The sequence below is a fragment of the Anser cygnoides genome, chromosome 1 (genome assembly GCF_040182565.1).
Source record: "Anser cygnoides isolate HZ-2024a breed goose chromosome 1, Taihu_goose_T2T_genome, whole genome shotgun sequence".
Taxonomy (NCBI): Eukaryota; Metazoa; Chordata; class Aves; order Anseriformes; family Anatidae; genus Anser; species Anser cygnoides.
The window spans coordinates 39,817,895-39,843,380 of NC_089873.1; the positions used below are offsets into that span (position 1 = coordinate 39,817,895).

Sequence of the window (25,486 nt, forward strand, 5' to 3'; positions counted from 1 at the left end):
GCTGTTCTGTGTGGTAGTGCTGACTTTCAATTCCTCAATTGCAAGAGGAAGCACTTTTTGTCAAAAGCCTTTGACAAAATATCTTTTGAGTTTGAAATTTTTGGCAAAAAAAATGTTTTTTTGCACAAATACTTTGTTCGAAAAGACTGGGACAGCTCCAGCTTACAACTAATCAGTAGCTGATGTAAAAGAAGTCAAACATATAAAATAAATTGTAGGTAGCTAAACAGACTCACACGTGGGAGGCTCATAAAAGCAGGATGGATGTCTTGAGACAGAAGAATACAAAATATATTTTAAAAATCATGACCCATTCTACTAAAATAATCAAGATGTTAAAAGTATTCACTTTGTGTTGTCTTCAGATTTCTTCTGAGATTTTGTTTCAATTCAAGCAGTTTTCCTTTCTGCATTCATGTTATCCAGTAGACACTGGATAGATATAGACACTTGTCATCAAGAAAAAATACCAAATGTAGGAAGACTTGGAGCCATGAGATAACCTCTAGTTGTTATGGTGATGTCCTAGACTTCCAAAAACTGAAATATCTCAGAGGTATGTGGAAAAGCAGAGCATCATCTTTTGTTTATCTTTGTTATGACAATGCTAGGGAGTATATGCAGACTCCTTTAGCAAATTAAGAATGCACTGTGGAGGTATGGGGGGTGGTAGTCAAAAATACAACCTTTTCTGAGATAAAAACAATGGAAATGATACCTTGGAGTGTTTTGTGCACTGATAGGGCACCCTGCAACTTCAATACCAATTTATGACACTGGGTGGATCTCTGAAGTCAGAAGAGTAAGAAAAGAAATCCCTTAATTGTTGCTGTCTTGGCGTGAGAGCAGTGGGTTGGGGCTCCACCCTTTCTGTTAGCTTCTTGATTTCTCCACTTCTGATTTGCTTCGTGGCTGGGTGAGTTGCTGTGGTATCACTTTGCTGTTTGTGACTGAAAGAACGTGGACAAATTATCACAGCAAAGAAGCAGAATGGGCAGTTGAATATTGCTTCTGGTAAGACTTTAGTTGTTGAAAATATCGAGAATCTGCTATTTTTTTTTTTTCATAGGACTTGAACTCATCTTGCTTTTGAAACATTTGTTCTATGCAACTTCTGCTGAATCTGGACTGAGTAGAAGTATTGAAAGGTAAGGGATATTTCTGCTTAACTTTTTAACGCATTATTATAGCCACCTTGTTTAGGCAAAACTTTTGCTCCTTACTCTATAGTTTTTGTTTTGTTTTCAGGAATTCTTTGCATTTCTTACATAAATATACAATTCCTAAAGTGAAAAAGTCTTCAGATCTAGCAGAGGTTAAAGTTGGACGTGCAGGTGTTTGTCCTGGGTGAACCAGCACTAAAATTCTGCACTGACAAAATCAAAAGGATTGTACTTGCATGAGCATTTAGTGACAGAAAACTTGTTCATTATTAAAGAGCATATCTTCTGAAATGCAGCTTGTTGCCACAGAGAACCTGCTGCTTTTGTCTATCTGCAAAATGTGGCTAAATCTGTATTGCACTTAACAAATGTGTTATCCTCCAACACGTCTCTCTAAATAAATAATGTGTATCTGGTTTAACAGAAAACTCTGAACAACTGTCCAGGTACAATGTAATACATAATTCTTCATATGTACTGTAACAAGTACATACTTACTAATGTGTAGGGTCTTCTGTGTCCCAAGACCACATTAATACAAGGCTTTTACAATAACTGAGATGCGTGGAAGGGTCATAATGCTGTGTGTTTGAATCCAGGTACACCCTGAAGGTAGATAATCCCCTCAAGAACATTCTAGTTCCTTTGGTATTTATAGAGGTAAAAGTTGAAGCACAATTATCATGGATTTTATTGAAGAATCCAGAGACTCTGGTTAGGGTTCACAGCATCTTTTACAAATGTTTAATAAAACAATAAATATAATGTTTCATTGCGTATGAAAGAACTGGCAGATCATCTGGTTTCATGTTTTTCTTGATTCAGTTTCCCATGTGACCTGGAACAACATATTTAGCAACGTTATTCCCCTCCCTTAAACTTTGGCAGAATGTAATGTTTGTGAAGCTTTTTTAACCTCTTCTGATTTAACTGCTATAGAAATGCAAAGCGTGTTACTAATTCAGAGACAAAACACCCTCAGTACTTGAGCTGTATCTTCATAATTGATGTTCCGGCTTCTCGGTTGTGGTATAACATTCAGCCATAATGTTATACTACTATTGCCTTCATACCATAAATCATTCCGTTTACAATTCAGTTTGCTTTTGATACTAAATTTTCTGCTAACTCATGCTTTTAGTAACCTGAAACAAGTGAAATAAAGATGCTTTGAAATTGATTTAAGAGGCATTTTGCATGCTTCACTAGATTTTATATAATGGATTATAAATTTAAATGAAGGATATATAACTGCAAAAAAGAGTTTTGAAAGCTATTTTTCTGTATTTCCCTAGTCAGATCTGAATTTTGTACATAAACAGTAATCTCTGTTGTGCCTCTCATGTTAATAAACTGAAACAAATAAAAATGAAGACTACATTCAATAATGTGCGAAGTGGTGACCACCTTTTGTTTTTATCACAACTACCAGTAGGACATCAATATTCATTAGATAATTCAACTGAAATGATCTTCCTTATCACTGGAAATATGAATTGTATCACTTTCATCTATGCATCTAAAAGCAGTGCAAACTGTCATGGCTTAGGCAGGTGAAGCAAAATGTACTATCAGGGACAGTGCCTTAGTCATCTGTGCTTCTCTGTTATGTGTCTTTACCAGCTCAGTGAAAGCTGGCTTTGTAGCCTATAGCAGGTCTGTCCAGTGATTATGATATACTAGTACTAGTGTAATTCATCCCCTGGTTTAAAGGAGATGTGTGTACAAGGTAGGGGTAACCCAAACCCAAGGCATTTTGTGATTTACCACTCTGAAAAAAATTGTCACTAATAAAAAGTAACATTTTCTATATTTATTTCTCAGGAGCAATTACCAAAAAAAAAAAAAAAGTGGAAATTTAATATGGAACAAGCAATAAAAACATAGAGACAAGAAAATAAATCCATTTAACTGGGGTTTGAGAGCCAATCTCTCCTTTAATAAAGCAGCAATTCTCACTGCAAGATTGCTTTTAAAATAGGAATTAGTGAGAAACTACATCAGCCTGATGGTGTTAGCAGCATCTGCCTTGAGGTTTTGCGTCAGGTCTGCACATTGTGTAACACATCTTCACTGCCTCGAAGGGCATTGCACCATTCATTGCACAGCCACAAAGCGTTCATCCCAGAGTTTATGTAAGTCTCTGTTTTGTTATGAAAGCATCCTGCCCCCCTTCACACGGAAAGGGCAGAGAAGTGGAGTTTTCAATTGCTCTTGCTTAGAGCAATTGAAATAATGTTGAAAAAGAGACAAGTAGGAGGAGGTACAAGTCATGCCCTGACCAGAGACCTGGTAACTGAAGCACTACCACCCATTGATTATGCTGGCAGAGTTACTCCTGCTAAAGCTCGTTGCATTGTTCAGTGCTGTTCTATTTCAGATGCAGATAAAGGCATGATGAGTAACTGCCTGAAATGTCTTAGTTTAAAACTCTTCACATGGACACTGTGTGTGTTTTGGTTCTTGAGCAACTGCTTAAGGAAAGTATAGTTTGCCATCCTATTAAGGAGATTATATTTGAAATGTGAGTTGGATATTTCCCTGTTGCTCATCATTGTAGACTGGTGTACTTTTTATCTTCTAGAGTGAAATATAAATTCAACAAACAGGTGGACTTGACAGCCTGTTGGTGTGGTTTCTCTATGGGGAAGAAATATTTAGGAATTTTATGTACTTTTTTTTTTAATATTATTATTTAGGGAAATGTAGACGTACTAAAATCAGAACATTATTTCCAGCTGTTTTTGCTGACTCCTGAAGTCAGGACATAGTGTGGACAAAACTCGTATAATATAGTGGCTGTAGAAGAGCCAGTAGTCTGGTGTTGGAGTCATTCAAGAATAGTAAACCCAATTTCAATCCTTGTTCTGCCTAGCTCTGTAATGACTAGTAAAGGCCAGTAAACATTGGTCTTCTATATTCCTGTAATTTACAAGCTGTTTGGAGGTGAATGCACTTGATTTGAATTTTTTGATGGAACTGTAATGTCTGCAGTCAAAAATCTCTCGGTGTTGAAGTGTGTTGGAGCATCTACTTTGCACTTGTTCATCCATTCATTATATTATCACTTCTACATTCCTACCAACATTTTTCTTTGTGCTGTCATCATTCAGCAAAGGTTTTCCTACCTCTTGTTCTGCCTGAGGGCTCTTCCCGTGCTCCACCCTTTCTCCACCAGTGTTCCTCAAGCATTCTGCCTGCCACTGTGAAAAACACAGTATTTATTTCCAATCTTCTTTTCTATACTACAGATTTTTTTTTATTTTTTACCTGAAGCCTTCTTTATCTAAAGACCCAGCTCAACAATTTAATAGCCCTCATCTGCCCTTCCTCTGGACTGCATTTCCAAGTATTTTCCCTTTAAAAGACTACAGCTCCTCACAGATACTCAGGCACTCACTTCCAACTGAAATCAATGGGAGCTTGGCAAGCCTGTAAGAATTCAGGCCTCGTTACTAATAATCTGAACTTTGAGCAGTATTTTCCAGAATTCTCCAATCCCACTCAATATTGTAGAGGTAAATGTGATATAGTTCTTCTGAAAATCTTAAATCTAACAGTGTGATCTATGCAGGAAAATATATGTGCATAGTTCCATCACTTCTGCCCAGTCTGCCTAAACAGATCAAACTGCTAATTAAAATCATTATGTATGACAGGTTACACCCACTTGTGTTGAGGCAGAAGTGGAACGACATGTGTTTTTACAGGCTAAAAATGTATTTATCTTAATGATTCTGTACCATTTAAAAGTTATCTAAATCTAAAAGCCAGCCACTCCTGTTCCCTTGCATAGTTAATATTCTGTCAACAGAGACTATGCTCTACCTAGCGAGGTGATAGAGAACAGGGGAGCTATGAAGCCATTCCCATGGCTGTTCTCATCCACCATATGCTGGCATTCATTTCTCAAAGCAGTTTTCATTGCTATGAGATCGGTTCTTCCTGGAGGAGCCTAGCCACCCAGTTTTGCTCCAAATGTACTCAAAGGCTTGACACATCTAACCCCAGATGTGCTCTGCACCACCTCAAAGTCCTGCAGCTTTTACCTAACGCATGCCAATAGGAGTCTCTCAAATGGGGTAGAGCTCTCAAACACCCTGGATTCATTCAGTGCTTCAGAGAGCCAGATGCCATGGGAGCATTTGCCTCAGCTGCCAGCTCTCAACACCTTCTTGAAACTCTGCTGATCCTTCCTCATTCATCCACATCTCTTTTGTATAGTTGTGGTGGATTTACCCTGATGGGCAGGTAAGCCCCAGCACAACCACTCTCTCACTCCCCCTCCTGAAAGGGAAAGGGGGAGGAAAATGGTTCCCTTAAAATATAGTAAAAACACAACAGAAAGTAAAAATATATATTGAAAATCTTGTGGAGAGTTAACAAGGAAATTAAAGCATAAAAGTTCATGTCTAAATATGGTGGGGTTTTGTGCTGTTAAAAAATAAAGTAGTAAAAATCAAGATCTTCCAAGGGGTTCCTTGGCATTCATTGTCATATTAACTATAAGACAAACAATATTTGTCTCCAAACAAAATTTTAATAATGTAATCTGTTCAGCTTCTAAAAAACAGTGGCTAGCTCCCTTTCTCTTTCATCCTTCCTCTACTATAAAAAATATTTATCTTGTAAAAAAGACTACTGCGGGAGGTGTAATGAATTATTCTATGGTCAGATCAGCATTTTCTATTAATTTTATACCACTAAGAAAAAAGAACAACATTACAAAAACAGAGTCCTCACAAATATGAATAATGTTTAAGCAGGGAAGAGAAATGGAGAGTACCATACCAGAGAGACAAAAGTAGAAGAAAAGCAAAGCAGCACGTAAAGCTGCTTCAAAGTATCTTCATGAAACTTTGGAAATTTTATGCTATATTACTGCAAATTACCTAAATTCCAATTTATTCCTAGGAAAAGAATGAATGCGAAAGAGTTAATTTTAATTAGCATGCTATGTACATTAGCATGCTATTATCTTCAGTTTGTCATGCTGCCTTCGCTCACCTCACATTCCTGTGTCCTTTTAAATTACCATACTTATTTTTAATTCTAGACTCCGCGCTGGTCGTATTTTGCATCCTATAGTCCTAGGTACAATGTCAGAAGGAACTCTTCATCTAAATACCTGGGTTGCTTATAAGTCTAATGATTTTTTTTAAAAAAAAACTTGTCAGATTTTTTTACTTCAAGTATGTATTTGTATAGGAAAGTGTAGTGAAAAGCTTTCAAGCAACAGTTATTTGCCATTTTTTAATTATCAAGCTTCTTAGCTATATAAGCAAGAATGGGGAATGTTTCTTTAAATATAAGTAAATATTGTTTATGAAATGTACATATTGCATGTATTACATGTGACTTAACACTTGAAACTGATTCAAAATGGTATTTTAAGTATGTGAATTCTAAATTCACATTATTGTCACCATCTAGATGTACATTTTTTAAAAAAAAAACTTTTGCCCATTAAAAATGCTTTTTTATTATTTTTATTTATTTATTTTTATTGCAGGACCTAGTAAAAACAAAGAGCAATATCTAGAAAACAGGACTTTAAACATAGCATTTGGGTCAACAGCAGTAAATGCTGTAGACTCGTTACTTTCAAAAACATGTCGTACTTCTTTCAGTTTCCAAATATAGAAGTCTAATTTCAGGTTTCTTTCATTTTCCATTCTAGCCCTAACACTTAACGTATATTAAGCAACTGCAGGAACTTATCTAGGTTTCATATGATTGAAAACCCTGGAAGAGGGATGCACAAGGCCACATGACACAGATGTCTCTGAGCTGAAATAGGAGTAAAAGTCAACATTATTCATGCCATGGTTGTTACAGAATTTCTAACCGAAATCACCTCTACTGTGCCAGGCATTGAGAGCTGTATTCTGTTTTGCTTTTCTTGCTATTGCAAACTCCAAGAGCAGCAGCAGCTGTGGCTTTACGCCAAGATTCAAGGCCTGTGAATAAGCAAGGGCAATTGTCTGGTATGTGTCTAAAGAGTGCTTCTTAGCTCAGGTATGGGAGCTACGAAGGAAGATGAAGGGTTCTTTAGAGCTCCGCAAACATGCCTTCTCTTTGCATTAGCTAGTGGGTTGTGATTCATCATGGTCACATAGTGGTACAGTCCCACTGATATCAGCGAGGGCTGTATGATTCCTGCAAGAACCTTTTTTTCTCCATCAGAAATTCCAGCATCAGTCTCTTACAGATGTGGTGGTTTTACTCAGCTGGGCAGCTGAGCTCCAACACAACCACTTTCTCACTCCCCCTCCTAAAAGGGAGAGGGGGAGAAAATATATGATGGAAGGGGCTCAAGGATTGAGATGAGGACAGGGATATCAGTCAACAATTACCGTCATGGGCAAAACAGACTCAGCATAGGGAGATTACTATAATTTATTGCCTATAGTTAGCAGATGAGAACAGTGAGAAACTAAAAGCAAACTAAAAACACTTTCCCCCTCCATCCACCCTCTTCCTCCCCTGAACAGTGCAGGGGAACGGGGGGCTGCGGTCAGTCCATGATGCTTCATCTCCGCTGCTCCTTCTCGGTCACTCTCTGCCCCTGCTCCATGTGGGGTCCCTCCCACGGGATGCCGTCCTTCCCGAACTGAGCCTGTGGGGGCTGCCCACAGGCAGCAGCTCTTCAAGAACTGCTCCCACACGGCTCCGTACCACAGGGTCCATCCCCCAGGAGCAAACTGCTCCAGCACGGGTCCCCCACGGGCGGCAGCTCCCCCCAGACCCCCTGCTCCTGCGTGGGCTCCTCTCCACGGGCTGCAGCTCCGGCCCGGGGCCTGCTCCTGCGGGGGCTCTCCATGGGCCGCAGCCTCCTCCAGGCCACATCCACCTGCTCCACCGGGGGCTCCTCCACGGGCTGCAGCGTGGAGATCTGCTCCGTGTGGGACCCATGGGCTGCAGGGGGACAGCCTGCTCCACCAGGGGCCTCTCCACAGGCCGCAGGGGAACTTCTGCTGTCTGCCTGGAGCACCTCCTGCCCTCCTGCTGCACTGACCTTGGGGTCTGCAGGGTTGGTTCTCACTCCTCCCTCCTAGCTGCTGTTGCACAGCACTTTTTCCCTTACTTAAATAAGCTTTCACAGAGGCACAGTCAATTTTGCTTAATGGCTCAGCCCTGACCAGTGTCAGGTCCCTTTTGGAGCCAGCTGAAACTGGCCCTCATCTAACATGGGGCCACTGCTGGACTCTTCTCACAGATGCCACCCCTGCGGCCCCCCCACTACCAAAACCTTGCCACATAAGCCCAATACAACAGGTTAGAAAACAAAACGTAAGCAATAAATTGAATAAAGCATTACTGCAGTTAACGGTGTGTTTGAATGAACGCATTTATGGGAGCTGGTTACAGCTAAACAAGCAGCTACTTGTTCAGCCACCAGTCTAGATAGAGTTGATCTTGCTCTGATCAAAAGTCATTAACTTAGATGGCAGGAGCATCTAAGCAATGTTGTATTGGTGTTATCCTTCAAAAGGTGTCCTGTTCTTACAAAGCAGTTCGCCTACTCATCCCAGGATTTCAAATCCAGATCTCAGATAGAGATTTAATGAAAAATTTAGAGGTGAGATGGCAGACTAGATATACCAAAGTCAATTCTACTACATTAGTATTAATCTTTTCAGGATCTTTAATTCAGAGAAAAATCAGGTGTGCCCAGTCATTATTATCAATAAATATAGTAGAAAAAAAGATGAAGTCTATTCAACTTTGTCCAAGGCACCTGGTCCAAGTTTTGGCTCTAATTGCCTACAGCCAATACACTGTAAATACCCAAGCGTTTAGCCTCTGGAATGGGCCTACTTCTCTTCAGATAAAATCAGCTATCTGTAGGCCTTTACAGAATGTGGTCACTAGTTTAGACAACATCTGAGGAAGAAGCCCTAAGTGATAACTGAATGTTTCATTCATAACAACACAAAACTGTAAGCTTTTGTTGAAAAAGACTCCACAAGCTGGACTGTGTGCTCATCCTGTTAGAAACTTACTGCAGATGCTGAATGAAAAGCAACAGAACATGCCTCAAAGATGAATCAGGTGTTAATGAGCCAGAAATACTCCTAAATCCCGTAGGTAAACTATCACATCTTAAATGAAGATTATTCACTAGATTTTTCAACCCTAAGAACTTCTGTTGTTCCTCAAAGACAACCAAAGCCCGTAACTAAATGTGCTACCTGTTCTGTGTAAAATATATTTTAATTAACTTTTTCCTATTACTCAGCCGCTCAGTGAATGATTAAATATTCTGCTGCTGTTTCAATTCTGTGAAAATAAGCACCTGAAGTTATTGATGTTCATGAAATGACTCATCTGTGCGGGTATTTGTAAGCTTTAAGGTTTTTTAGTCTGCTTTCCACAGAACAAGTGTTGAATATGTTACCTCAAAATTCTCTTCTGAGATGCTTAAAATCTTATTTCATAGGTAGCAGCATTAAAGGAAAGAAAGGGAGGGGTTTTGAAAAGTTCTGGAGCTTCACATCTGTGCTTTGTTGACAAAGCCTCTTAGGTGTGGAAGAGGGAGCTGTGGAGTCCTTCTAATAACTGTGTTAGCTTCTTTATTTATAGTCAAGTGTTTTGCAAGCGATTCTGGCATGCCCTCAGAAAAGCTAATGGGCAGGTTTGGCTTGTTTTTATTCCAAGCTGAATTTGGGTAGTGTTTCGAGTCTCTCTTCCTTGCGTTAATGAACTTTGCAATGAACTCCACCAGGTTTCAAACCTCATCAAAATACTCGCATCCTTATCAACCGCCATCCCTCCGTTTTTATTCCGCAAAGAAGCAAAGTGGATTTTTATTTCACAAAGGTTTCTTTCATCTAACACGTAGATGAACGGCAGGGTTGGGGCGTACCGCGCTCAGACTGAGCACACGGCCGCGCAGGCCGGCCCTGCGCCGGGACCGGCGGGGAGCGAGGAAATGGCCGCCATGGCCGCGGCGGGTGCCGCCGGCACAGCGCGGCAGTGACCCTCGCCTCCTCGCGAGGATTTTTTGGCAGCGAGGCCGCACCGAGCCCGACCCACAGCAGCCCCCGCGCGGCCCCAGGCTGCAGGTCGGTGGCGTGGCCGGGCGGTGCAGGGGGAAGGCGGGGCGGAGGCCGCCCGCAGCTCGTTCCTGCCCTCTCCTCCACGGCCGCCGAGCCTGCGCCGTGTCGGGTCGCTCCGGCGCTGGCCGCGCTCGGTGTGGCGGGCGGGGGGCGGCCATCGCCGCCGCCCGGTCGCCGCCGCCGGCGTGCCGGTGGTGCCGCGCAGCCCCCCGCCATGCCCGTAGGTGCCGGGGGCGAGCGGCGGCCGCGGGGCGGTTGGGGCGGCGGTGTGGCTGATGCGCTGCGCCTTGTGCTTCCCCTGCAGGCGGCCTCCTCCTGGCTCCCCATGTCGTGCTACCAGGAGGATTTCTTCAAGGAGTACCTCAAGATGATGGCGAACATCATCATCCTGAGCTTGCTCATCTGTATCTCCCTGGCCTTCTGGATCGTGTCCATGACTGCGAGTACCTACTACGGTGAGTCCAAAGGCTGCGTCCCGGGCTGGGGCCCGGAGCTCTCCTCCTTCTGTCCCCACAGGGACCTGGAAGAGGCACCTGCAGAGCCCTCTCCCTCCTGGGTACAGCTGACAGCTCGAGTCCTGCCGGGAGCTGGTACCCTGCTCTGTCAGGGAGAGCAGTGATAGTGTACGAGGAGAGCGCTGGCCTACTGAAAAGTTTCTAAAATGTACCTGCAGGCTTTGAACAGGGCATGCAGGAAGAGTTGCGGGGCCAAGGAAGAGAGAAAGAGGGGAAATAGTGCAAGAAGAGAGGGATGTATGCATGGAGTCTTTTACATGGGCATGCACAGTCAGCTCTGTTCCATTTAAGCAAGTCCAGCGGGCTGTGCGTGGATTTGTTGTGTGGGGTTACAGGGACGCTGGTACTTTCTGTGATCTGTTGTTCTGTTAGGACCATTCTTACAGCAGTGTGTAAACACGGCACTACTGCCTGCAACATCAGTTCAAGCCTAGAAGAGTTTAACAGCTTCCCCAGGACATGTAAACACACGTCCTTAATACCTCAGCTAATTTCATGCAGGAGAAGCTTCAGTGTCACGGCAGTTTTGCTGATTGCCCAGGGATGCAGCATGAGCACGCCCAGGTGCTTGGTGTCACCTTGGATTCAAAAGGAGCTAGAATAAATACACCACCAGCATAAACTAACTCTTGTAGCAGCAGTTGGATGTCCCTGTGCAAGTTTTTTTTAGTGTTTCAGGTTTTAGGGTAGCTATTAGGTCTGGTACAGCATTAAATCCACATTATCTGGACAGTTCTTCTTTGGCTTGCGGAGAGATGCTAGACACACAGAAGGTACGCAAGAAGCAGGCTTGACAAACAGGTTTTGTTAATTTCATTTTGAGGTAACCAAGTTGTTCTGAAGCATGCTTTTAATAATGCCATTTATGCATCTGCTGTCTACAGGTATAGCTCTCTCAGTTTTTCCACTAATCACGGTATTCCGGTCCTTGCTGTCTAACATGACAGAGTTAGAGTGGAGAACCCTGATACCACTTGTATCAGGACTAGGGACTGATAGGAAGGAAGGGACTAGAGACAAATCCCCCTCTTTGTAGAGATTTTCCAGGACGCAGAAGAGAAGTTTGTTCATCTAGAGAACCTTCGCGCTCGCAATGACTAGCGTTTCACTGTGAAATGCGTTTGCCCTACTTTGAACCAAGGAGCCTGCATAGCAGCAAAGCTGGAGGTACTGCTGATGGAAGCATTCTTGTTGAAAACCATCATGTTCAGCTTTCCAGCAAGACAAGCTGCTGTGCCTCTGCAAAATGTTTATTCTATTAGATTGAGACCCAGTTTAATGCTAGATTTGTGATGTCATGTATTTGTACAGCAGATACGACAAAACATTTCTCATGTTTTTTATTTTAGCTCAAAAGCTGCATCAACAATTAACTTTACTTTTCATAAGTTTCTGGGCTTTTTAAACAAAACTCACTTGAAATCTTGCTGAGATAGTCATCAGCTTAAGATACATTTTTGAGAGCCTTGCACCAAGATTAAAAGAATGGAAAGGGACAGTGTTTTAGACAGCAGTCTTGTCACTTTCACCTACTGACTTTGTCATTTTTGTGGAAGTGAAATTCTATCAGAGCAAGTTGTGTTGTTCAGGACATAATCAAAAGCTTTCTTGGCTCTCTGGCTGCAGAAATTGAAGACTTTTTTTAACTGTCATAACAAGCATCTCTTCTCATACTTTCAAATTTTTATGTTCTAAAATATGTACTTTTAAGATCTTTTCCAATGAAATGTATGTCTTTTAAATTTAAGTAAAAATGAGGTGATATTAATATATTTATGTTCTTACTGGTAAGGCGGTAGATTTATTGAGTCACCCTATGATTTAAATAATATACCCTCTAAATGGACAGTAATAACTCCTTTATTAACTTTGTTAATAGCTTTTATTTTAGTGAGTGTGCTGGAATTTTAGAAGGAAACAAGTATGTTTAGGATGTTGATGATAAATCATCTCCTTAAAAGATAAGTTGCTATGGACACTGGTGCTTTATGGAATCACATTGAATATGACAGCTGAGTGGGATATTGTCTTCCTGTTCTACAAGCTCTTTTAAATTCACATCATAATGACTTGAATGACTAAGAAAGGGGACAAACTGGAAACTCAAGAAAAAATATAGATAATTTGATGAGTAAGTATCTTTAAAATAAAATATGTTGAAGTATTTTTTATTCAATTAATTTTGTTTGTAAAAGTAAACCATTTGTAGTTTTGAAAACCATTTTTATTTTGTTTGGGAGTTGTTCAAATAGTCTCTCTTGGTGGTGTAAGTATTCAAATTTAAAAATTGCAAGTGGAGAATATCATTAAAAGCAATCCTTTCTTGTAAAATGTTTTGATTACTTTCCAGTTAAATACTTCAAAACATTCTAAACTGGCTTTATTTTCTGTGTAACAAAGATAACAGGTGAGCCATTTTTGCTTAGATGTTAATACTAGGCCTGAAGTAATTCTTCTCTTCAGTTTCAAAAGCGCAGTATTATTTTCAAATACAGAAACTGTGATTATGTAGAATTGTTTTCATATGATTCTATGAAAGCAATGAATTGATAGATTTTAATGCAATGCATTATGAATTGTTCTGTGAGGAAAAACAATAAGCTACAGTCAAATACTTGAATATAGCCACAGCACAGGAAGTTCATTTTGTTTAAATTATGTTGGCTTGTAAACAAAGTAAACAGAAGCACAGAGATGTGTTGTCAGTTTTGCCACCCCTAAACTCATGTGCGCTGTTCGTTTAGCAAAACGTGTAAATCTAAAATCCCCACTCACGTGAAAACTCAAGACTTCCGTAACGTGACAGTTCTGTTGCAGCTACTGTCAGAGAACACAAACCAGTAGAAAGGATTCCCCCACCAAGTGAGGTACAGTAACTCTTGGAAAAAGAAGGATAACTCCTAGCATGAATACATGTTTTCAGTCTGCTGTATATACCACACCACAAAGAAGACAATTCCTCATGTGAACGTACTGTGCAAGGCTAGGGAAATTCTCTTGTCACTAAATATGAATTAATTATTATTAATTAATAAAATAAATAATATGAATCACTTGCAAAAATAAGGGCTAAAAGATGAAAGAACAACTCCTGTACATTAAGGAATGACTAATCGTAAGGATATTGAAAGTGATATCATTAATGAATCAACGATCAAAACTGGTGGTAACCGTTTGATTGCAGTGTTGCTGAGATTTTTTTCTAGATAAAATTGAGAAAAGTAAACAGTGGAACATAGAAGTGGAAAACGTTTAGTCTAGAGACTTCAGAGAAAAAATACCGGAGGCTTCTGAGAGTAAACACGTAGTACAAGACATGAATCTGTTGGATGCAGCTTGTTTTTCAACAAGTCTCTGCAGGGCTCCAGACCAGTTGCCTATACTGCTGCCAGGTTGGGAAGAAGCTGTGTGCGCATGCATGTGCAGTAGAGAGGGACTACTCAAAGCACAGAAGAACAAGTCTGAATCATTCATGATTCTCAGCTAAACCAAATTCCATGGATTAGAGAAACAGAGACAGAATTGGGAGAACTGCAGTAGATAACTCCAAGCTCACTTGAGGATAAATGTTTAGGTAGAAATCAGACTATGCAACACCAGACTTGTGTATTTAAGGGAAAGGTAGCCAGATGATCCAGAACGTTTATAGCATCTGTTGTTCTTCCATAGAAGTCATGATTTAACAGGGGAACCTGAGGCTTGCTGAAAGAAGCTCAGTTTTTCAGTTCTTTTGCCATTTTTAGTGTTCCTAGTTTTCTTTGAAAGTTTCTAGAGCTAACCCTTTTGATGAAAAAACTATGGCTAATGAAGTCATAAGAACACCCATCGTAAAGGTAATGGATGTGTTTGCAGGCTCTGAGAGAGGTAAATTCTCCCTGTTGAGATACGCTGCTGTGGGGGAGAGGAGGACCCAAGAGCTGGTTACTGTGGATAAAGGAGATCAGGTAGTAGTAAAAGAAGAGAACAGCAGAACCAATACATGTATTTTTACACCACAGCTGTCTGTAATTAATATGCTGCATGACTGAAGGAGGTCAGTAGCCTGGTTCAGTCAGTACAAGCAGGTAATGATGAGGAGGGCAATTACACCATCCAGGTTACTTAATATATTATCATCTTTTTTTTTTTTTTTTTTAAATGACACACATTTCATTGCCAAAAAAATCAATAAATTGCTAGTAAGGAAGAAAATGTAAGTATTTTATAATAGTCAATTCATGGGGTCTCCACATACAAGAGTACTGCCTACACCTGTGTTCATCCCATCTCACAACATCCACAGCAGGATCAGCAAGGAACAAAGACGACCAGGGCAGTTAACAGCATCCATTTGAAGAAGAATGCATAATTATAATTCATCACAGAAAGAGGGCATCTCTATATGTCATGAATGGCAGAAAGAATGTGAATAGGAAATCACAGAATGGGATTCTGAGTCAGAAATTTGGCTGGATCCAGTGTGCTAGTTTTTATGATTTCAGCCAGGTTTAGTGTGGAACAAAATGGTTTGGGTAGCAACAAAAAAGGAATTTTCTTTTTTATTACTGTAAAAGGAGCCGAAACATCTAAGCGTCCGTTCTAATGTCAGTACAAATCATCAGTGGTGATGTGATAAACTGGTGATTTGCTTATAGACCAGCAGGACAGAATTAGTGTGGAAAGGAAATGTTTATATAAATGGCAGGGTTTCCTGCTAGTTTTATTAGAAGACATAAAGCATCACTGTGGCTCAACTAAGCACTTAGATGTTACAGAATATGTAAAATTTCCATACAAATAGAAATGATAGTAATACAAAGCTACAGAAACACAAGCTGCTAGATAGCTTACGTAAACACTGATGTCTCCTCCACGCATAGATGTGAATCTACATCTGGAGTCTTCTGTCAGCCAAGTAGAAATCCTTCTATTAACACAGAGGAAATTTCATATTGATGATGTAAACAACAAAATGATAACAGTAGGTACGTCCTAGGAATACTTCAGAATACATACATGATGAAAAAAGGGATGTAGAAGGTTGCTTGCTTTTCATTGTTGAGAGCTACCAGACTAAAGCTTTTGATAAACAATAATGACTTTTCCTAAAATCCCTACTATTTGGCTTTGCTGGAAAGGCAAGGTAGTTTCCTCTCATAGCAGAAAAGTGCTAAAAAGCATTAGTGACTGCGGACAGTGGTGTTCATTCTCTGTATTGTTCTCACATATGCTGAACTTTGATCAAAAAAAAAAACAACACAAAGCATCGTCATCATTAACAGATATGATTTGTTATGGAGTTACAAGTGAGTAAGTTATAACACGACTGATGGATGTATTAGAACAAGTCCTGTACCTAAAGGGGGCCTTTTCCTACAAGGAAAGCTAGGGAGGGACTCCTTGTCAGGGAGTGCAGTGATAGGACAGGGAGTAACAGCTTTAAAATAAGAAGGGTAGATTTAGATTAGACATTAAGAAGAAATTCTTCCCTCAGAGGGCGGTGAGGCCCTGGCACTGGCTGCCCAGAGCAGCTGTGGATGCCCCATCCCTGGAAGTGTTCAGGGCCAGGCTGGATGGGGCTTTGGGCAACCTGGTCTGGTGGGAGGTGTCCCATGTCAGGGGGCTGGAATTTGATGGTCTTTAAGGTTCTTCCTAACCTAAACCATTCTGTGATTCTGTGAACATGATCTTTGAGGGAAGCTCTTGACCTATTTTGTTTACTAAAAGTTGCTTTGTAGTTTCTTTACGTGAAAGGAATGCTAATGTTTTGTTAACTGTGATTTTAGTTTGAATTTTATTCATATTTGAAACTCAGTTCTACATGGTATATTTTTTTCTAATATCTGAACATACCTGTTTTATTCAAATCAGATTTCAGCTGGTCTTAACAGTTTGAATGTTATTTTTTTTGAGCTTACTAGTCCTTTTCAGAATGAAAAATCTCACTATGTCTATTTCTAACACATTTGCCATTTGTTAATTTTAGTTAATATATTTTCTTTTTTTCTGTGAAGGCTGAATGAAAAAAGGAGTAGATAATTACAGGTATTTTGGTCTTCCATTCATAAACATACTTTTCTTTTGAAAGGTAAGGAGGTTCAATCTCTATTAAGATCAGATTTTAAATATATACAAGGTGAGAAATACTTTTCAGATATAAAGGCATTAAAAAGGCTTATAAGGATGATCTGTAACCATTTTATTTAAATTACCAGGTAATTTACGACCAATTTCTCCGTGGCGCTGGCTTTTTTCAGTCACAGTTCCACTACTGATTGCTACACAGGGTGTTAAGAAGAAGAGTCTTGATCACAGTGGTGCATTGGGAGGTATGTTTCTTCTGAGGTTATTAAATTAAATGCTTAATAAACTGAATTAAGGTCCTTTTTATTGTACATAATATTATTTTAAGAAATTCCTACCTAGTTCTATTATAATAAGAAAATAAACATAAGCATACGTACCTTGAATTTATAGTGATTTTAATTATGCTTTAGTCAAGTTAACTTTTGCTGCTGTTTGTAATACATTTGATTAATACTGTCATTAGATTTATATAAATCTGCAAGATTGTTTTGAACTTAGGTACAGTGCGCAGTTAAATCTGCATGGTTTAGTTTGTTTCACATATCTAGAGATAATAAAATGAAAGAGGCAGTGGTAGGGAAAAGGCCTAAAACTGAGCCATGTCAGCAGCCTTACCTGCCTGGTAGGAAACCAGCAAAGATAACACGGTTCTTCTTTCTGTAATATCAGCAGTTCTAGGCATTTTTGGCCTCCTGCAAATACGAAGACAGTTAAATGTGTTCTTCACTTCAAGCCAATGACCATTTCAGCAATGTTTTTTCTTGACCACACGAGAGAAAAAAAACAGTCAGTGTTCATTAAAATATGATGCAAGACTCGTGGGTGAGGTGACTGACCTTTGTCTTGTGGTTGTTGAATTGATGGTCAGTGGAAAGAAGCAAGTCCTTGCATCCTTTCCACCTGTGTCACCCATCTTGCGAATCTTGTTTTGTTTGTGAGTTACAAGGAAGCATTTTCTAGATCTAAAAAAGTTCTCTGCTATGCTTTTATCTCTTAATGTAACAGCTCTGCTAGCCAGCTTATAGTGGCATTCATTTTGCACACAGCTAATTTTCTTCCAGTCAGGGAGAATTCAAATCACGCAGTGGGCAGTGAGTTAGACCTCTCTTGTGGAGGAGGTAGAAAAAGAAACATCTAGGAGCTCAAATACTTAAGAAAATAACAGAAAGAAAAGAAAACAAAACAGAAGGGAGAAGTAGCAGCTGTTAAGATATGGAGGAGGGTTATTTTGTTTTTCTCAAAGACCTTGTGTGGGGGGAGAGGTTTTATCCCCAAACTGAAGATAGACTTGGGGATAGAGAGGCTGCCACAGCTGTCTGTATGCTTCTCGTACGAAGAATCAAATTCTTTGAGGCAGGGTATGTAAATTTCAGTTAGATATCCTTCAGCTTTTCTCTGTTGCTCTGTCTTTTGCACAGTATTGCTGATTTGTGGCAACAGAAGATCTTCAGAAAGAGTCATATGCTTTAGCAATAGCAATAAAATTAGCAATTTAGCTTTGAAAGTTAGGAGGAAAATGATAAAAGTAACTGTTTTATGTCAGTGAAGATGTCTCTGGAGTTCTCACTACAAGTGTTAGATGCTTCAGTAATTCCCTTACTGCATATTTACCTCAGATTTATCATGACAATCACTTATCATGACGATCATACTAAAGAGATTAAGTTGTTACATGGAAGAACATTACATAGATGTTCTTTTTTTCTTTGTAGGACTGGTGGTTGGATTTATCCTTACAGTTGCAAATTACAGTTTCTTCACTTCTTTGCTTGTATTTTTTGTTACTTCTTCAAAGCTTACTAAATGGAAAAAAGATATAAAGAAGCGAATAGATTCCGAATACAAAGAAGGTAAGCCCTAACACTTGATTTTGTCAGATCCCTTGTGAAGAGTAAATACTGCATATTCCCCTTTATTTCAAAGGGTCAGAGATGCAACACCCAAAGAAGAGAACGCTCCTGTCATTTCATCCCCTTATCCCCCTGAATGTAGCAAGCAACTTACCTTTTTCTTCCGCCCTATTATATAAATTGTTACATATTTTCTGTTTTGAAAATGTCTTTTTAAATTTAATTTTGTATGTCTTCCTGCTGTTGCATTTCAGGGTTGTCTGAAAATACTAACATTTAGGTTTTTGTCACTTTAGGTGGACAGAGGAATTGGTTACAAGTATTTTGTAATGGCGGTGTTCCTACTGAGCTGGCTATCTTATATATGATAGAAAGTGGACCTGGTGAAATTCCAATAGACTTTTCAAAGCAATACACAGCATCATGGATGTGCTTATCGCTTTTGGGAGCTTTGGCGTGCTCTGCTGGTGATACGTGGGCGTCAGAGATTGGTAGTGTTATGAGTAAAAGCAAGCCAAGGTTAATAACAACCTGGGAAAAAGTTCCAGTAGGTGAGGAATTATCTGTTTTACATGTTCTTGTCTTAATATTTTCTTGATTGTTTTGAGTTACGCATCCAACTTGAAAAGTTCAAAAAAAGCCTCAGAAAAGCAAACATTTGGAATCTGAGATTAGAAAATGTTAGCAGGAATGCATTCTGTGAATTGTGATTTACTCGGTTGTGTTTCTGCTGCATATCATCTGTGAGATGCATCAACACAGCGTCCTGTGAGCTAAAACCGTCCTTAGTGAATGCTGTCACTTCTTGTCTCTGGTACTATTAGAAGCCTTTATACTGCTGATAATGCAAAGACTACAAGTTATCTGAATTTTTCAGTCATTAAAATTTCAATCAATAGAAGAAAAAAAAAATATATATATATAATGCAGACACTACAGAAAATTCCCTTCTTAACTAAATTGCTCATTTCCCTTAATGTACTACAAAGGGTACGTAAAATGAACCTTCTGTCTGTGAAACCTGGCCTGCAGAGTGGATGACATTGCAGCCTTAAAGCACTATGTGTTTTTTGAGTCTTGCTGGCATGTCGTTCTCAGCTTTAGATCTTGTGGGCCATGATGTAAATGCGTGGACATTTTTTTTCTCATAATAAGTGTTCTTTTTTTTCAGTAAGCTTTCATCTTCTTTTCTAGGGATTTTGCTCTTTCCTTTAAATGTGTTGGTGAAATACATCTTTGTATACTTTTGAGAGAGGCGTTGTTTTAATAGCATGCACATCTCAAGTTCTACGTTTGAGCATTTTTTTTCCCTCCAAATTAACAGCAGTCAAATACCAGGTGACTCTGTGAAGTTTGCTATCTGGTTTTACTTAATTTATTGCTAGTGAATATTTCTTGATAACTATGCTTAGAGACTTGGAAAGTAATATTAATACACAGGCTCTAGTGGTACAGGGTAAACTTCTCAGCATCTCGTGGGAATTGTAAATAAAAGCTGTGGTAGCAGAGTCTTTGGATAAAAGAGGAAAATATGACTGAGCATAGTTTTGTTTTCATATAAGACATCTGAATAAATGTAGGTCTGCAAGAAAAAGTTGGTAAATCAGCTTGGTTTTGTTTGATTTTAGGTACTAATGGAGGAATTACATTAGTGGGCCTCCTCTCAAGTTTGCTTGGTGGCATGGCAGTAGGAACAGCCTACTTCATAACACAGCTCATTTTCGTGAGTGATCTGGATGTGTCCGCGCCACAATGGCCAATTGTTGTGTTCGGTGCAGCAGCTGGCTTGCTGGGATCAATTGTTGATTCATATTTGGGAGCTACAATGCAATACAGTGGTAAGAATCTTACTCTTTTTTTTTTCCTCTCCTAATGTAACCTAAAAATGGACTTAAATGTCAGGAATGGCTGAGGAGGTAATTTTTAAGTGGGGAAAAATACAGAGTTAGCATCACAAAGGACGCAGAGAGCCAAAGTAATGGGCACCGTAATGAAAACAAGAGCAAGGACAGTTGGTCCTTGTGTCTTTCATCCTCTTCCTTTTGCACTTTTTGGTTTGTTTATCTTACATCACTGTATTGCTGACAGCTGAAGGAGACCAGAGATCTCCAACATGTTACCTTGGAAAAACCAATCACTGCCTGCTCCTTTTCAATGTATTTAATTATGGCAACCTTTTATAAGAGAAAACATCAGCTTAATTTTATCCATTCACTCAGACTAATTGGTAACTGCTGAGTCTCCATTTCTTACTCTAGAGACTTAGTGGTAGTGTCAACTTCAAGAATTAAATAAGAGGAGCTCCGAGAAGATGTGCACAGTATTTTACATTCTATTTTTTTCACTGCTTAGTACTGTTTCCTGTAAGTTAAGTGTTTCACAGACCAGCTGATTTTAATTTAAAAAATAATAAAAAAAAATATTGTCCATTTAAAAAGATTGTTGTCTGGTTGACTATAAATATTTTCAGTATTTACTCACTCATTGATCTTTAGGATCGTTGTGAATGAACAATAAATACAGGCAACCTTCAGGCTAAGCCCTACGTTTAAAAATTGTTTAAAGACTATATTCGACACTTTTTTTTCATCAACTGTTTTACAGAGAGAATTTAAGTTTTCAGATTTTACTGTCAATATACTTCTTGTTAGAAGTCAGGGTTTGAGTTTGGAGATGAACTGTCTGAGAGACAGAAGCCCGTTGAAGCCTACCATCACAGTGAGAACTGCAAACTACTGACTGTGGATTTGGCTTTCCAGCAGTTTTTATGCTCTATTATTTGTAGATCCCGGAAAGTCCAAAACAAAATGGAATGCTCAACCATTTGAGGAATTTTATATACTTCTGTGCTAAGGAGGGAACATTTAAGCACTCAGGCAATGTCTCATTCTTCTAATGAGGCAGATGCATTATGAGAATGTGGTAAACCCAGCTAATGCATGGCTGCATTTGTCAGCATCTATTTCTTCTTCACTTCAGATATTTTCGCATGCTCAGCAACTTATTTTTTGAGCTGCAGCAGGGGCAGTGTGCAAGTTCCACAAATTTTCCAAATTCATAAGCTGGAGGATATATACCATACACACATACGTGCTATGGTGTACATACTGTAATATAGATGAAAAAGTGCTGTTCATGGTTGTGCACTTTGTTAGCTTATGTGTCCCTCTTTATTTTAACCCACTTTCCCCAACCAAATTCAATGTCCTTTCATAAAAAGTACTCCAGTCTCTCTGCAGCATCTTGAAAAAATACATAAATATGGCAGTGCTAACAAAGAACTGTGGAACTGTTGAGGTTTTTTAAAAATCTTTTCAAAAACATTTAAAATACTTTAAATGTGTGTGGATGGAAGTGAAGCTCTGGACTCTGAAAGCTGGAAAAGAGCAAGTTTAAAATAAATTATTATTATTTTTTTTAAATATGCCAGTGCTGCCTATCTCTTCTGTCAAAGTTTTATGTATTTGTAATCTTCACAGATTCAGTTTATGTAATAGTCTGTAGTTGCTACTGTTCCTAAGAGAAAGTTCGTCTCTGCCACACACACATGAGAACTTTGCTTCAGCAGCTAGGCAGAATTAGATCCAGATTTTCCTATGTTGCCAAACTGAGATTATACCTATTTTGTAAATAGCAAGCTAGTGTAAAGGCTTGCTGTTACTGTTCTATGTGTTTATGCTCTGAATCTACAATATATGTAAATTTGTGGTATATATTTATGAAAAGTAGTCCCAGCTTTTCTCTCAAGGAAACTTGAGACTTTCTAAAACATAGCAAGTGTTAGGACTAAAATATAAAGCTTTGAAGATTTTTTTTTCTGTAGCTCTTTTGAAATAGCCAAAACCAACTTGCTTTGTTGTGGAGCTATGTGAAGAGATCAGTAGACCTGGTAGAAGCGCAGCTTCTCAAATGAAATAATTTCTAACATAAAGCATTGCATGTATGTCCTGTTCTTTGAATCTACCAGATTTAGCGAACTGATTAGATTTAACTAATTCAGGTCAGTCTGTTGGTGTATTTTCTCGCAGATGTTTGGCACCACAGTGGTAAACTGAACCTAGGGGGTTACACACATTTGCTTGCTAAGTTTCTTTTCATAACGAAGTCTTTTTCTTTTCCCAGGTTTTGACAAAAACACTGGCATGGTTGTCAACCACCAAACAAAAGACTCCAAGCACATATCTGGAAAACCTATACTAGACAACAATGCAGTAAATCTTTTTTCTTCTGTACTCACTGCTCTGGTGCTTCCTGGTGTGGCATGGTGTTTCTGGCCAAGAGGTTGAAATGGTTTAAGGCTTTCTGCGTGTTCTGGTTCAGTTGTATTCAGTCTTACTTAAAGACTCCTGAGAGTGCTCTTTGAGCTCTCTTGAAGAGAGGGATCTGAACCTTTGAGAGAGCCAAAGGACTTTCCATCTCAACTTACTTAGCCAAGCTTCATATGGCAGTAGCCATCTGTCAAGGCAAAGGAGGGGTTTTGTCAATATGCTCTTGCTGCTCTTTAAGTGGGTGTAGATCATTGCCAAATGAGGCGAAGCACTTTTTTTATCGTCATGGAGCTGAAGGGTTGGCATCTGTGTTCTCTATGGACGAGCAAGAAGCTGGAAATAGAAGTTGTCTAATCTACATTTATCAGTGTGATAGAGCACTGCAACTGTTCAAGCCAGGCATAAAATACACTGCAACTTTATGCAGTGGTAACACGGGTGAAATGGATGAATTTTGGTTTAGTAATTCCCATAATCTGCAGGATGTAAGGTTTTGAGGAAATACTTGGGGAGGAAGAGAATTAAGCCTTGTTGCCTATTTTGTATCCTGATACAATCTCCACTTCCCTCAAAAGAGGGTTGGTAAAAGTGATGCTATGATAATGCTATAATAATGTTTGAAGCAAAAGACTGAGTTCAGAATAAAAATGACTAGTTTTTCCAGTAAGAATAATAAATTTGACCATGTTTATTTGAAATTTTTATTTCTTAATTAATGCTATATAAGAAGATTGTTAACACTGTTGTAATGTGGTACTTATTAAATTATGTAACATTAAATATTACAGTTTTGCATTCACATTCATCTTTTTATAAATATGAACATTGTTTCTGTAAGCATAGAATTACTTTATAATATTTAGCATTCTGAGCAAACAATATTGTTTAGTTCTTTTTCAGCAGTGTAAGTTTTTTCTATTTTGTTCAGGGTTGCTATTCACAGGTGATAGCCTCAATCAAAGAAGCTATAGATGTTATCCTCATAGTGAATGGGGAAAGTCTTACTGACAAAGCATTTCAAAGGGGGAATTTACCTTCTGGTGCTCAGGCTGCTATATTAGATGATTCCATCTTTCAGCATTAATTATAAGATGTAGAAGTAATTTAGCCAGCACAGATTATATTTAAACTTTATGAATACCCTCATAATAACTGGAGACATTCAGAAAGTAGAGCCTGTACAATTAATGTATAAAAGATACTTCTTTTTATCTTCAGAGATAGATGAATATTTCTGTTAAATAGCTGATTTATTTATTTATTTTTAACAAATGCGTATATTGCCTGTCCAAATTGATTTGGTTCATGTATTCTGTCACCTTTTGTAAGAATATTCAAAAATTTTAACACCTCTCATGTTGAATTTATTCATTTGAAATCTAGAATTTATCATTGGACCTTGTTAATTGTATTATCCAATGATATAGATGAGATTTCAACCTTATGAAAGCTTTCTGAAAAGAACAAATTGTATGGTTGATGTATTCCAGTGTTCCTATGGGAAGGTACGTGGTTATAAAAGGAACATACGCACTTAATCTGTAAAGACAGGAAACTTTTATGCACTGATTGGATTTATGCTGCTTCTATGTAAACGCTGTATTAGCAGTCTTTTAAGATTTTATTAATACTTTTGTGATTTCTAGAATTAAGAAATATAATTTTTTTTGTAAGATACTTTTGCTTTCAATTAAATGTCTTATTTTTTATTATTTTGTTTCCTGAAACAAAGTATGCTTTCAAATCAAACACTGAAGTAGACTTAGTCTGCTTTTCACTACTATTTAATATGAGTCTCATTTTAAAACTGCCTAGTCACAGTTGGAAGGTATCTGTAATTTAAAACACAGCAGCATGAAATGCTTTGATCTGTTATCATATGAATTATTGTGATCCAAATGAACTACTGCAGGTAGGACCTTCAAAGGCCATTATTGAGAATTTAACATTTGTCATATCTTCATAGTGATGGCACTGACTTGTTCATGAAATTTCCACTCCTAAATTTGCAATATTTAGAAATATCTGAACACTATTGAACTCTAAAAGGGACAGTGTTAACTCTGAGTATACTGTATTGACTGGGGTACACCTTATGGAAATTTCATTACTTTTTTTTTTTTTTAATAGATATTACAGGAAGGAAGTTACAGTATTTGACTGTCTGCTTCTGAACTGATGTGTGTCACTAAGAGCAGTTGCAGAGATGAGAAAGGAGCACAGGACTACTGCCTGTCCATGTGATACCAGGAGAGAAAGAACATGTAGGAAGTAAAAGGGAAAATGAGGAGGAGCTGGGATAAAACCAAAGAAATTAAAAACACCTGAGTGTTTGTTTTGCTTCAGAGCTATTGGTACCTTTAGTATATGAGATAACTGTCACTAAATTTCCTTTCATATTGAAGTGGCACCAAGATCCAGAGAGAGGATACACTTGATTTTTTTAACTGAATTATGAAACGTTGGTCCTCATTCTTTGCTTGATTTTTAGATGTGTTAGAAGTTCAAGTAAAAGTATGTTTATGGCTTAATTTACTTTTAATAAATAACATCTTGCAATCA

At 38.7% G+C, this 25,486-nt stretch overlaps 1 protein-coding gene across 5 annotated transcripts; it reads left to right on the plus strand.

Annotated features, from left to right (window-relative positions):
* The first annotated feature begins 920 nt into the window (after positions 1 to 920).
* TMEM19 (transmembrane protein 19) lies at positions 921 to 25,486 on the plus strand. Of its 5 annotated transcripts, none has more exons than XM_013197923.3 (7): positions 921 to 1,014; positions 10,530 to 10,680; positions 16,935 to 17,048; positions 18,519 to 18,656; positions 18,953 to 19,207; positions 20,285 to 20,494; positions 22,779 to 25,486. In XM_013197923.3, exons 2-7 carry the CDS (start codon positions 10,551 to 10,553, stop codon positions 22,940 to 22,942), a joined length of 1,011 nt encoding a protein of 336 aa, XP_013053377.1. In that variant the 5' UTR covers positions 921 to 1,014; positions 10,530 to 10,550; the 3' UTR covers positions 22,943 to 25,486. The 5 variants fall into 5 exon arrangements, with proteins under 5 accessions (XP_013053377.1, XP_013053369.1, XP_047921312.1 ...); XM_013197915.3 differs by lacking the exon at positions 921 to 1,014 and adding an exon at positions 1,028 to 1,148; XM_048065355.2 differs by lacking the exon at positions 921 to 1,014 and adding an exon at positions 10,087 to 10,231.

What these genes read in the sequence shown, in the direction of transcription:
- TMEM19 (XM_066993051.1), top strand. Translation starts at nt 10,440, where the DNA reads ATGCCCGTAGGTGCCGGGGGCGAGCGGCGGCCGCGGGGCGGTTGGGGC. An exon ending in TCACAGTGGTGCATTGGGAG is followed by an intron (nt 17,049 to 18,518) that starts GTATGTTTCTTC and finishes TTTTCTTTGTAG; the next exon opens with GACTGGTGGTTGGATTTATC. An exon ending in AGCTACAATGCAATACAGTG is followed by an intron (nt 20,495 to 22,778) that starts GTAAGAATCTTA and finishes TTCTTTTCCCAG; the next exon opens with GTTTTGACAAAAACACTGGC.